Genomic DNA, 14347 nt, shown 5'->3' with positions numbered 1-14347 from the left:
GTTTCCAAGGGAAGGAGCAGTGTGTAGGAAAGCACAGAAGAGTGAGAAGGAAGCGACTACAATTTATTTACTTTCTATGCATGTAAGTCCATAAGATCTTATATAAAGTTTCTACTTCAGTTGAGGAATATGTACTTTTTTGAATTACATAAGTTTTCGCTTTATATTGTTTTGCAGCTTGGCCTCACACCACTGTTACTTGGTGTACATGAACAAAAACAGCAAGTGGTGAAATTTTTAATCAAGAAAAAAGCTAATTTAAATGCACTGGATATATATGGAAGGTATAGTTGTTTCTTTTAATCTGTGTGTTCTAGATAGCAGTCACTCAAGTCATAAATATTAAATTAATAAGATTATACTTACTGGGATATAGTGATCAGTATGAACACAAATCAGTTAGGTAGAAAAACAGTTATTTGGACTGGGCAACATAAAGAACAGTTTTAGTAGGATTCATCTTTTATTATATTGACTGATGTTATTTGTTATGTGACATTTTTGGTTACATGATCTTATGTTAGCTAAAGGGATTTCATATTAATATTATGAAGTTTGAACTTTAACTTTCAGTTAAAGTTATGACTCAGTATTGAACTTCTTAACGCTTTCTAATAGTTTTTAACCTTTGTGTCTTACATGCTTTTCCACTAAATACGCTGTATTAAACATAAATGGGGTAGAAAATCCTTTGTCTTTTCAATGACTTTGCCTTAAGTTGCTTTCTTTGAAGAATATTGTTAGCTTATCCCTACATGACACTTAATTGCTGTTCCCACATACTGTGGGTTCAACAGCTTTTTTCCTTTTTTATTTCCAGTGTATTTTGATGTTTTTATTTTTAATTGGTATGGAGAGAGGGAGTGAAGATAGTTTTAAGTGGATACACTTTTCCTTTAATGAAGGGAAGCCATAGGTGGGTGATAAAGAGAAAAGAGCTAGACTTTGGATTCACACAATACTGGGTTGAATTCCTAACTTTCTTACTTGCTAGGTGTGTGACCTTGGGAATGTTATTTACCACCAAATATGTTGTCATATATGAAAAATAGGAGAATATATCCTTCAAAGTTGGCTGTGCATAAGAAAGAAAGATATATGTGGCATTTAATTCAGTGCCTAGCACATGCTTATTGGCATCATTAACTGAAACTCCTGTGACTACTATTCTTACCATTATTATTAATCTTACTGCTTTCAGCATGCAGAGAGCTCTTATTTATTTTACCCCCTAGCTGATTTTCTATTACAGCATATGAGTCTAGGGAAGCTGTGACAAAATCTTCACTTAAATCTTTGTTCACTTCAGATAAGTGTCCCTAACATTGTTTCTTGCCCGTCAAAGGACTTTAAATTAGTAGCTTCTGCTATGCAATACCCCACTGAGATAAGAGGGGTTTGTTTTGTCCCTTCCTGTTAACCTTGGTGGTATTTTACAAAGATGAACACTTGAGCACTGAAGATGCTTATGTCTTTTAGTGCATGTAAATGTTTGATTCTGCACAGACAGGCAAGAAGTTAAATTGGTAACGTATATCAAGTTAGCTTTTAAAATAACTTTATTACAGTTCCTATCTCTGTCATTTTAGAACTGCTCTCATACTTGCTGTATGTTGTGGATCAGCAAGTATAGTCAGCCTTCTACTTGAGCAAAGTATTGATGTATCTTCTCAAGATCTATTTGGACAGACGGCCAGAGAGTATGCTATTTCTAGTCATCATAATGTGTAAGTGTTTACATTAAAAGGCTAGTTAATGCTAAATTGAGGTTTAAAATAATTATAACAGTTGCATCTTACATATCAAGTGAGATGTCATAGTTTGGTTCAGGTAGTTTTAGAGTGGCAGTGAGTTAGTCCCCTGCGTCAGCCAGAAATCAGACAAAAAGCAAGACAAGTTAGAAGTACCAATGGGTGCAGGATTCTTTATGTCAAGACTTTTAAGACCTTTATCCTTAGAGATCCCAACATTGTTCATTTCATCCAAGTGTAACACCTATGCATGGGATAAAAAATAGTGTCACATCTTTGATTTTTCTGATTAGTTATTTGGGCCTGCAAATGTCCAGTTTATCAGCAAGTCTTGTACTGTCTTCTGGGGACTATGTCCTATATACTCCTTGAATTTTTCAGGAACCGAAGGGGTTCACTAAATCCAAGGAAGACAGTCCCTTTTATCAAGTCAGGAGGAGGAGAAAAAAAAAGGACATTGCAATCATTCTGTTGTTTCCATTGATTCTGTTGCTGCATTGTTGCCACTCAAACTGGCCCTGCTGCCTTAAGATGAATCGGTAGATTCAGGTCCCTCAAGTCTTCATGGCGATTCATACAGTGACTTTGAAGTACAACGTTTTTTAGTTCCCATACCTATGCTTATATGCTCAGCCATTGTTCCCAAAGCACCAGCCTCCTGCTCTGGCCACTGGGCATCCTGACTTTATAAACCACACACAAAGTGAGCAAATTGGCCCTTCCCCCCATATTCAGAACCTAATGTGGAACCCACATCTTAGCCAAGAATTAGCTGAGACCTTCATGGTAAGAGATCCTTTGAGGCTGTTGTTGGTCTTTTCTCTAGCAGGTATTGGGTGGGCTTGTTCTAAAGGGTCAGAGGGGTTCAAATAATGTGGCAGAAAGAGATCAGTGTTTGTTTCTTCTTCTTTGCTACCAGATCTGTACTGTGAGGCACCTTTATATCCTGTATAGAACCTTGGGCAGTAGAAAATCCCATATGAACCTTCCCTTGAGCAGTGGCTCCCAGCTGTGGTTGGCCCCTTGAGTGATCTGATTTACATGATAATGAAAATCGTCCAAGCTACTTCCATCTCTAGCTCAAGATTTTAAAATATTTTCAAATTCTAGCTCACAGGAAGCCATTGAAGAGAATTCTCAGAATCTCAAGTAGGTTAGTTGGACTTAACAGAGCCAAGCCTTGTCCATGACTCGTCACTAATCATGTGTAAGAGTAGGGCTTTGTGCTTGCTTCGGCGGCACATATCCTAAAATTGGAACAATACAGAGAAAGTTAGCATGGCTTCTGCATAAGGAGGCAGCACAAATCTTTGAAGCATTCCATATTTTGTGCAGTCACTGGAAGGTCATTTGACTATTTGCTGACTAGCTCTAAGGAAACAGTGTGAATCAAAGCAAAATGGGTGCCACCAAAATATTGAAATTGTGATTTGCACTGCAAAAATAGTCATGTAAGATGGTCTATGAGATGACTTTGAGCTGAATAACGTGTTCGGTGCAAAATACATTGTTAGTATGTATGTCGAAAATTACAGAATGTCAACTTGCAACTTCTTCATGGAAACTAAAAAAAATAAAAGTAGACTTTTGGTCTCCCATGTCAGCTGGAATTGAACATCAGTATAAAGCATTATCCTCACAAACATCTGCTGGCTGAGAGTTTGAGTCTGTAGAGAAGGATCGTTGGTCCAAACCAGGTCTTAACATCCATTGGTTTTTCTGCCCTTGGTGTGATTGATCAACTCCGTAATAGTGGACAATCACATTACCTACTTTAATGAGATATTTATGAATAAATTTAGTTACAAACTGTGACATAGTTGAGATGCCCTGAATTATAAGCCATAAGGAGTAGGACAACTAAGAGGCAAAATTAGGACTCAATAACATTTTCTGAAAACTACAACATTTGCATATTAGAACCTATGAACAAAATACGCATTGGGTTTTATTTGGGATTCCAAGATAATTTTAGTCATAAAGTTTAGGAAGAGATTATTCCATTGCTTTACTATTTCTCTGAGCATTTAAAAAATATTATCTCCTTAAATTTTTATAACAACCTAGGGAAATAAGGCAGCAAAGTCCTCACTTTGTTGAAGAAGACATTGAGCCTAAGAGAAGCAAGTTGTCCAAGAACAAATAGCTGTTCATTATGGAGCTAGGACTTATGCAGAGTTGGGACACTTTTTATTATGTCATGCTAATGCAACCTAATTTACTGGGTCACATGCCCTCGATTTATGAGTATTTCACCCTACATTTTTTTCTTCTTTAATTAGAAGCTTAAAGAGAAGTTTGCAGAATGTACTCATAAGTGGATGGGATAATACTGTTAAGTTCTGATATTCTGATATTGTTTGAAATACTCTTAAGAATTTTACATTTGGTAAGTATTTTTTATATCAGTATTAAAATAGTAATTTGGTTTATTATATTTTTATACATAGAATTTGCCAGTTACTTTCTGACTACAAAGAAAAACAGATGCTAAAAGCTTCTTCTGAAAACAGCAATCCAGGTAAGACTTGTGACAGTGAATTACTTTAGGTCAGTTGTCCCCAACGTTTTTGGCACCAGGGACCAGTTTTGTGGAAGACAATCTTTCCATGGGCTGGGGAAAGTGGGGATGGTTTCAGCATTATTCAATCATGTTACATTTATTGTGCTACTTTATATTATTATTACATTGTAATATATAATGAAATAATTATACAACTTACCATAACGTAGAATCCGTGGAAGCTCTGAGCTTATTTTTCTGCAACTAGATGGTCTCATCTGGGGGCAAAGTGAGACAGTGACAGATCATCAGGCATTAGATTCTCATACAAAGCACACAACCTAGATCCCTCGGATGGGCAGTTCACAACAGGGTTCATGCTCCAATGAGTATCTAATATTATCACTGATCTGACTGGAGGCAGAGTTCAGGTGGTAATAGGAGCCATGGGGTGTGGCTGTAAGTACAGGTGAAGCTTCCCTGGCTTGCCTACTGCTCACCTCCTCCTGTGTGGTGTGGTTCATAATAGTCCATGGACTGTTACGAGTCTGTGGCCTGGTAGTTGAGGACCCCTGCTCTGGGTGGTTCTACCATAGATAAAAAAGTAAAAGTAAGGAATTTTTGATCACAAAAGAACACTGAAGCACAAGTCATGTTACATATGCTTGTCCCAATAAGGTCTCACTATTACTGACTTCATTCCTCCTCATTTGAAATTGGAAAGGATATATTTACTTTGTTGGTACAAGATGTGTTTTACCTGCTGGTTAATTGTCATGATAACAGTAATTTTGTTAGAACAAGATGCTCTGCTACCATTTGCCAAAAGATTGTCATAATAAATATACAAATTGCCCAACTCTAGGCTCAGCAGATTATAATAAAAGTAGAAAAATGTTTCACACTAACAAAAATGCTAGTATGCTACCTGGTTGTGGACACCTAATACATTGTATAGTCTAAACTGTATGAGGACACCTTTAATTTAGCCATCTATTTATCAAGGAGCTTCTGTAAGTTAGGTTTTATAAGTTGCAGGAGACAAAGATGGAATAGATGTAGTTTTGATCTTTAAGGTGCTCGTAGTGGAGCTGTCTCCATTTCTGTGCTTTTTCAACAGAATTTACAAAGAAAACATTTCTATTTATGTTTTCACTTGTCTGCTTAACAAATAACTATCAAATGTCTTTTAGATACTAACCATTTTTCTGATGCCAAAGAACACAAACAAAAATACAGACAGGAGCTTGTTATTATCATTGTCATTTTCATTATTTTACTACTTTATTCAGTGCTTACTGTGTGCTAGATGCCCACTGGAAGCTTATAATTATGATTTATTATATATTGATTATGTGCCAGACATATGTAATGAGGAATGAAAATTTTGGAAAAAAGTAGGTATGATTTAAGGTAAGCATGCAGAGAAAGAAGAATTTTTCTAGGTAAAGAAGCAGAAGAATAATGTTTGGCAGAAGGAACATGCAGCAAGGTTGTGTGTTTGCCAGAAGGAACATCTAATGAGATTGCCTCTTTGGCAGGAAGAGCAGCAAGTGCAAAAGACAAGATGCTTGAGTGAACTTTGCAGGGTTTCTGAGCAATTCACTTTTGCTAGTACCAAAAGTGTGAGATACGAGAGGTTGGGAATGAGGTGAATATTTAGCTAAGGCAAGTTTATGATAACTTTTTAATACTATAGAAATGAGTAGGTCTTATCCTGTGGGCCATGGGAAGTTTACCAGGTAGAATGCTTTGGACTGCAAATACTAGATGAGCAGTGGCTAAAACAGTAGGAACCAGAGTTGTTTTGTTTGTTCATTGATATCCTAGGGATCCCACTTGTCCCTCTTTCAGCTGTGCTGTTGGCACTGTTTTATTCACGTCTCCTTTCGTGGTTGGCTAATCCGCAGCAACTCCAAACATCTTGTTCTCCCAACACAACATCGCGAGCGCTGCTTTTCTTCACATGTGTCTTTTAAACAAGGAGAAAACTTAGAAGCATGCAAGGGGCTTCCTGTAGCATTTCATTGGCTGGGTCACACCGCATGCTCCTTCCCAAACCAGGCACTGGGAAGGCAAATACCTGATTAGCTTAGAATAAACATTTCTCTTTCTGAGGCTGAGGAGGGGGATTGGGATAATAAATATCCCAATAGACTTGTGTTTCTTCTGCAAGAAAGGATAAGGCATGGCTATTGATAGGGAGCCAACAGTGTGTGCTGCAGGGGCTCATTGGAGAAATTTGAGCAGGGGAGTCACAAGATTAAATTTGAGTATTAAGGCATTCTGGTTACGGTGTAAAACGGGTTAGCAAGCTTTTTCTGTAAAGGACCAGGTGGGAAATATTTTAGACTATGTGGTCTCTGTCATATCTGCTTAACCCTGCTGTTGTCTGCTTTGTAGCGTGAAATCGTGATTATACGTAAGCAAACAGGCATGACTGAGCTCCTATAAAACTTTATTTACAAAGGCATAAGGCAGATTGGATTTGGTCTGTAACCTATAGTTTGCTGGGATTGATGGAAGGTTCTTTACCATGTAAAGAAACCAGGAGACAAAGGAAGCTTTTGCAGTAGTCAGCTGTAGTTTCCATGTCACACATCCTTGGACTAGTATCAATGTATTATAAGGCTTTCACCCATCCATGGTGAAATAAATAACGTTAGGAATCTCAGTTACTCATTTTAATGTGTTGGCCCTTGTTATGCCTTTTTCATTTGTTTGGCTTAATTTTTTTTTCATGTAAGAAATAGCATTAATAGTTGCGGTTTTCTTTTAAATAAAAGCCATTTTGTAAATGTTTATGTTCCCAGTGGCAGTGGGAATGCAAAACGGAGGCAGAGGAGAGGTATAGTCAATATGATTTAGTGATAATTGAATGAGAAAGGCTTGGGGGACAGAGAGAAATCTCAGACGATATACAGGTTTCCAGGTTGTACACCAGTATTTAGCCTGGACGTGAGGAAGGAGTAGGAAATTTTCTGGTGAATACAGAAGAGCAAAGAGCAGCAGGTCAGCAGGAATGACTAATGTTTTTCTATGCATGTTTAATGGAATATTCGTGTAGGATATTTTGAGTAGGTAATTGGATAATCAGCATTTATAATTTGCATCCTACTAGTTTGACTCTCAGCAATAAGACTTGTCAAAGATCTGAGAATCTGAAAGTTGATGATAAATGTCCGTGTGTATCACCATCCGTGACCGAAAGTCAGCATCCACAGAACACAGAATTGGGACAGATGAACTTAATAGATAAAGATGCATATCATGGCTGTTCCTCTTAGGGAATGATACTCTCCATGACCTGTGTGAGTCACAGCTGCCAGAAAAGAAAGAGCAAGGAGCGTATGAAGGAAGCACAGCAAATTCAGTCCTAGAGTGCCCTGCTTGACTTCACGTCATAGTTCTGACTTCTAAAAAATCATTTTCTGCAAAACCTGCTTTGTGTTTTTCCCTCTTGCAGCCTGCAGCCAAACAGAATCCCTTTAGCAGGGCATTTTTATGTTCTTCTTTTAAACAAGGCAACATATAAATAATTAAAAGAAGTAAGAGAAAGAGGGTTTTTTGTATGGGATAGTATTTAACGTAAACTTGAGAGTGAGTACCAGGATTATACTTAGAATTTATGGACTGGATGGGAAGACTGGATAGAAATCTAAAGATTGCTGACTCAAACACAATGTGGTTTCTTTGCTGTATTGTCACAGCTCTGAATTCACAACTCTTAGTTGTATTCATATGCACTATAACTTTACAAAGCATCTTCCCAAACCAAATATTTACTGATTTATTATAATTTGTATGACTTTATTATAGAACTGACTTTCCAAGTGTTCATGGGAATTGTTGAGAATTTGCTACATAATATCATCTCAGCTGTGTCCACATGAGCTATGTGTCACCTTGTCTTAATGAATAATTGTTCACTAGGAATATTGGTTTTGGCATTTAAAGTGATCTATATCTAATGCAGATAGGATCAGGGACCACTCTTGAACATTAATGTCCGGGCATCTTAAAATTACACATAAGGCTTTCATAATCTGATTTCTGCCCCACTCTCCATCTTTAGCCCTTTTCCCTGTGTGCCCTTTCTCTGGCATTATTGAGCTGCTGGTAATGTCCTACTCACCCATCCTTCTATTGTAGGCAAATACTTTAACTCTTTCAGGCCTCGCTCCCGCTCTTGCTGCTGCCTGGCATGCTGTCACCCTTTCCTGCCCTCTACCCCTTTTAATCTGGCTAGCCTCAATATTTAAGTCCTTCTTAGGCATGTGTTCTAGAAAAGCCATCCCTGACATGCTTTATTTTCATTCTTTTTAGACCGTAACGTCTAGCTTGTATTTAGCAGGACTCAATAAAAAATTTCTGAATAAAACAAAGACTGTTTTTACAAAGATGATGTGTAAGACTCTCCCCTGCAGTCTTGGAGCAGAGGGGACAGACATGTGGAGGAATAATGCACAGTTTAGGGGGTAAAGATGCAGTAGAAAAATCAGTAAAGTACTAAGGCAGCCTCAAGGAAGGAGGTACCTGTTTATTTTGGGAAAGACATGCAGAATCAAGGAAGACTTCACATAGGATTATTTCAAAAGATCAAAATAAGGCCAGGTGTGGTGGCTCACACCTGTAATCCCAGCACTTTGGAGACCGAGGCAGGCGGATCATGAGGTCAGGAGATCGAGACCATCCTGTCCAGTGGTGAAACCCCATCTCTACTAAAAATACAAAAATTAGCTGGGTATGGTGGTGCTTGCCTGTAATCACAGCTACTCAGGAGACTGAGGCAGGAGAATCGCTTGAACCAGGGAGTGGGAGGTTGCAGTGAGCTGATCGCACCACTGCATTCCAGCCTGGCGACAGAGCAAGACCCTGGCTCATAAAAAAAAAAAAAAAAAAAAAAAGAAAGAAAATAAATTTGTCAGAATAGTGGAGGGAAACATTTTAGATATTAGGAAGATGTTGTACAGTAATAAAGGTGTCAGCAGTGATTTTGGAAATCATTTATAAGGTACTATTAGGAAGTGCAGAACAATATACTGTGTCACCTTATATGTTTCTTTTTTAATTTTCATTTATTATTTATTTATTTATTTATTTATTTATTTATTTATTTATTTTGAGACGGAGTCTCGCTCTGTCGCCCAGGCTGGAGTGCAGTGGCGCAATCTCGGCTCACTGCAAGCTCTGCCTCCCAGGTTCACGCCATTCTCCTGCCTCAGCCTCCCGAGTAGCTGGGACTACAGGCGCCTGCCACCGCGCCCGGGTAATTTTTTTTTTTGTATTTTTAGTAGAGACGGGGTTTCACCGTGGTCTCGATCTCCTGACCTCATGATCCGCCCGCCTCGGCCTCCCAAAGTGCTGGGATTACAAGCGTGAGCCACCGTGCCTGGCCTCACCTTATATGTTTCTACTGTATTTTAAAGCTGTGTTTATGGTGGTTTTGTTCATTGATGTTGGGTGGATGAATTTATGAGGGAATTTTTGACATGTTTGTGTGTCTTCAAACTGCTGACATCTGGTGTCTCCCCAAGTGATTTTTTGAAGTTTTTGAGAATTATTTCATAAATGACAATTTCATGAAAGATTAAACGCTCAGTTTATGAAATAAAATGAAATGTTGTCTTAAATCTGTTTTTAAAAGGCAATAGTTTTTAACTGTTCTAAGTGGTTGATTTTAACTTATTATATGGATTTTTCAACAGAACAAGACTTAAAGCTGCCATCAGGGGAAGAGTCACAAAGGCTTAAAGGAAGTCAAAATGGCCAGCCAGAGGCATGGAAACTTTTAAATTTAAACTTTTGGTTTAACCTTTTTTTTTTTGCCTTAATAATATTAGATAGTCCAAATGAAATTACCTTTCAGACTAGGCTTTGAGAATCAATAGATTCTTTTTTAAAGAATCTTTTGGCCAGGTGCGGTGGCTCATGCCTGTAATCCCAGCACTTTGAGAGGCCGAGGCGGGCAGATCACGAGGTTACAAAAACTTAGCTGGGCATGGTGGCCGGTGCCTGCAGTCCTAGCTACTCGGCAGGCTGAGGCAGGAGAATGGCATGAACCCGGGAGGTGGAGCTTGCGGTGAGCTGAGATCCGCCACTACACTCCAGCCTGGGCGACAGAGCAAGACTCCGTCTCAAAAAAAATAAAAAAAGAATATTTTAATAGATTCTTAAAATGTATCGTAATAAAATCAGCAACCTTATTAACAGAAGAATCAATAGATTCTAATTTAATATTTGATATTTAACTTCAACATAACCCACTATAAAATTTAAAATACTCTTATTTTCAAGTATTCTTATTTGCCTTCTTGATTAGCTTACAGCTAATCTTTCCTTTTGGAATAGAGGCAAAAACAAATTTCAGAACTTTGTTCTTTTATTTTTACAACACCGTAACATGATAAAGTAACATCGATTATTGAATCATATTATTAAGCAATAGGAATTATGAACAATGTAACACTGATGGTCCCTGAGCTGGACTCATGGTTAAAGAGTAATCATGGCCAGTGATTGAAAATCTGCAGTTTTATATTGTCAGTCACTGATACCAAGTTTAAAGATATATTCTGCCTTGTGGTCTCTTGTTGACCTCAGCGTTTCTGTTCAGGGAGGGAAACAGGTCATAAAAGCAACCGAACTGCCTTTTACAAGAATCTTATCTTGCTGAATGGGACCTTTGGTGTTAGTGCACAAACACAATAACATTCTAATTTCTTTCAGTTGCAGAAAATCAGTACAGATTAAAATTTTGTATCTACTGTCATTAGTACACATTAGAATATATTAGAACTGGACTTAAGCAGATAATCTGGATACATAACACTATCACATTACAGTATATAATTTCAATTAAAATTTGAGAATTTGTATTTCTTTCTGTTTGGTGTTGATTTCGGCTCCTAATAGTTTAAAGGGTGCCTACAATCCAGTTAGGAATCTTTTAGAAAAGCACTTCAGTGCACTATAGGGGCTCACTAGTTAGGGTTTTGTGAGGTAAACTCTTTTCAAGTGAGGAAGATTTTGCAACACTACAAATCTTCTGCTGATTCATTTTTGGTAGATTTAAGTCATAACAAATTAAGTTTAGTCCAAACAAATAGTGACCAAGTTAAGTTTGCAGGTTCGTGTTTTTCTTCTCCATTTGTCTAAGGTGAATTATTTTTCACATGTTAGAAGCCAGTGATGTGGCAGTAGCTAAACATAGATTAAAAAGTTAATTCTTAATTTTAATTTTTATTTATTTATTTTAACAGTTTAATTTTAATTATTTTCTGATTTTTATTGTCCATACTTGATTACTTAAGAATAAAATTATTTTAAAAACATGTGCTCCAAAAGAGGAGACATCACAGAAATACAACAAGCAAATTAACCTACTGTTTTTGCATCTGCAGAAAATGTCTCAAGAACCAGAAATAAATAAGGATGGTGATAGAGAGGTATACCTTCGTATTCAAATGTTTCTGTTGAACTAGATTTTTACGTTATGTTGTTTAGCAAAGTGTAGTAAATGTAGGCATACATGATCCTCTCAATGTAAGTAGCATAAATCATCAGTGAAAAATTTAATACTTAACTCAGAATTCTGTACATTGAATTTTAAAGAGATACAAACCCTAGAGATATTCTTTCATTTTTATGGAATAATACCGAATGGTGCCATAAAATGCTAGGTAATGCCACTTTAGGAGCTTTGGACCAATCATTTTATCTTTCTCAGTTTTAGTCTGATTATCAATAGATAATGTGGCTAAAGTAGGTAATTTCTTATTCTGTGTATTTTCCAGCTAGAAAATTTTATGGCTCTCGAAGAAGGAATGAAGAAGCACGGAAGTACTCATGTGGGATTCCCGGAAAACCTGACTCATGGTGCGGCTGCTGGCAATGGTGATGATGGATTAATTCCTCCAAGGAAGAGCAGAACACCTGAAAGCCAGCAATTTCCTGACACTGAGAATGAAGAGTATCACAGGTGAGCCTACGGCAGCATTGAACAGGAGGTAACTATGTGCTGTCAAACTAATCCTAATTTGGGTAATATTCATGATGAACAAATTTTATACTTTTACTAGGATATTCAGCCCTTGCCTATTAATCAGAAAAATGAAAATCAGCAAACAATGAATTACCTTTTTTTCCAGTCATTAATTTATTTGAAAAATAACCAGTATTGGCAAATGTGAGGGAAAAGGCATTTTCTTTTCAGTGAACTTTTATTTTAGCTTCGGGGTACATGTGCAGGTTTATTATATAGGTAAACTGTATCATGGAGCTTTGGGGTACAGATTATTTCATCAGCCACATAATAAACAAAATACTCGAAAGGTAGTTTTTTGGTTGTCTCCCTCCTGCCACACTCCACCCTCAAGTAGGCCTTAGTGTCTGTTTTTCTCCTCTTTGTGTCCATGATTTCTCATGTTTAGTTCCCACTAAAGAGTAAGAATATGTGGCATTTGATTTTCTGTTCCTGCATTAGTTTGCTTAGGGTAATGGCCTCCAGCTCCATCCGTGTTGCTGCAAAGGAAATGGTTTCATTGAAAAAGACATTTCATACACTGTTGGTAAATACATTTTGAACATTAATTTAGTAGCATATTCACACACACACCGAGATGGGACCATCTAGTTGCAGGAAAACAAGCTCAGGGCTCCCACTGATTCTACATTTTGGTGAGTTATATAATTATTTCATTATATATTAACAATAATAGAAATAAAGTGCACAATGAATGTAATGTACTTGAATCATCCTGGAACCATCCCCCACCTCAGGTTCTTGGAAAAATCATCTTCCACAAAAGCAGTCCCTGGTGCCAGCATGGTTGGGGACATCTGGTTAACAGATGTGAGACCCCTTTGCCTTGTCTTGGAATAATGTGCAGATATACATTGTGTGAATGACATCTGATGGCGCCATCTTGCCCTGTAGATCATTTTAGGGACACCTCCAGTATTTCATGAAAATTAAAATTTCTTCTAGCGACGAACAAAATGATACTCAGAAGCGACTTTCTGAAGAACAGAACACTGGAATATTACAAGATGAGATTCTGATTCATAAAGAAAAGCAGAAAGAAGTGGCTGAAAAGAAAATGAATTCTGAGGTATTTTTTTAGTTATTTTCAAATGTTTTTATATGTGTATATATTTTTTAAAAACTACGTATTTTGGAAATGTAAAGGATTTTTAAGTCATATATATGTGTGTATGTATTCTATATATCCTTCGTCATATATCTGTATATGTACATACAGGATGAAGCCATGTTCTTAATTCAGCTCCATTTGCCTGCAACAGTCAAGTAGTGACCTGCACAATGGCCTCAGTCCAAAGGAGAAGCAGTTGATATTTTCATAAGAATTGATGATCTTTCCATATCAAAAATAAGTTTTGCTACGAAAAACACATTTTCTAGTTTTTGGACATCAGTTTTTTAAAAAATGTTAATAGAGAAGTCAATTGATTATTTTCACTGATAGGAAAGTAGGAAACGTATAGCTGGGTCAGAGGCCACATGGTGGATGTCATTATCCTTCCTTTCGCGGAGAGGAACAGTTTGCTCCAAGTAGTTTCTCATTTCAATGTAAAGAGGCTTGAAAACAATGACATGCCATGATACACATTTAGTGATCATTTATTGATAAGTATTTTGTTCCTAGAGAAATAGTATATTTCCCCTATTTCACACTTAGTACTGTTTCCAACATTATAAAGAGGAAATGAAAGTTATTGCAATGGCAAATAATCTCATGATTTCTAAGAAAATCTTTATAAGTTTTATTTACCATTCGTATTTTGAAACAATAGGCTTCTTTTGTATTTATATATTTACACCACAGAAGTAACTGTGGTTTTGTGGAGCATCACTAGAAGTAGCATCAGAAGACCTGGGGAAAATACTGCATCGTTTATATATTTTTTGATCTCTCCTTTTAAGAATCGTTATCTTAAATGAGTTCAGTATTGTATGTAGAAGTGCAATGCTTAGATACAGATGTGTACAGTGTAGAAGGGTACAGTGCTTAGATTTAACAGTTATAAATAAATGTAATTCTTATAACAGTATAAAAATGTTAGAAATGTA

At 37.0% G+C, this 14347-nt stretch overlaps 1 protein-coding gene and 1 non-coding gene across 2 annotated transcripts in view; both read left to right on the top strand.

The window, feature by feature from the left end:
• LOC100598092 (POTE ankyrin domain family member H) overlaps positions 1–14000 on the top strand; it is a 44481-nt gene extending 30481 nt beyond the window's left edge. The window contains 4 exon segments of the mRNA XM_030801185.1: positions 9963–10033; positions 11658–11712; positions 12079–12235; positions 13244–14000. Coding sequence (XP_030657045.1) covers positions 9963–10033; positions 11658–11712; positions 12079–12235; positions 13244–13379 — 419 coding nt within the window. The 3' untranslated portion in view covers positions 13380–14000.
• On the top strand, positions 2975–3081 carry LOC115831999. The gene has a single exon (XR_004027475.1). It is a non-coding gene; the product is annotated as a U6 spliceosomal RNA (small nuclear RNA).
• Positions 14001–14347: the final 347 nt, after the last annotated feature.

This window comes from Nomascus leucogenys, chromosome 20, assembly GCF_006542625.1.
Source record: "Nomascus leucogenys isolate Asia chromosome 20, Asia_NLE_v1, whole genome shotgun sequence".
Classification (NCBI taxonomy): domain Eukaryota; kingdom Metazoa; phylum Chordata; class Mammalia; order Primates; family Hylobatidae; genus Nomascus; species Nomascus leucogenys.
This window is presented reverse-complemented; position numbering and strand designations above follow the sequence as displayed.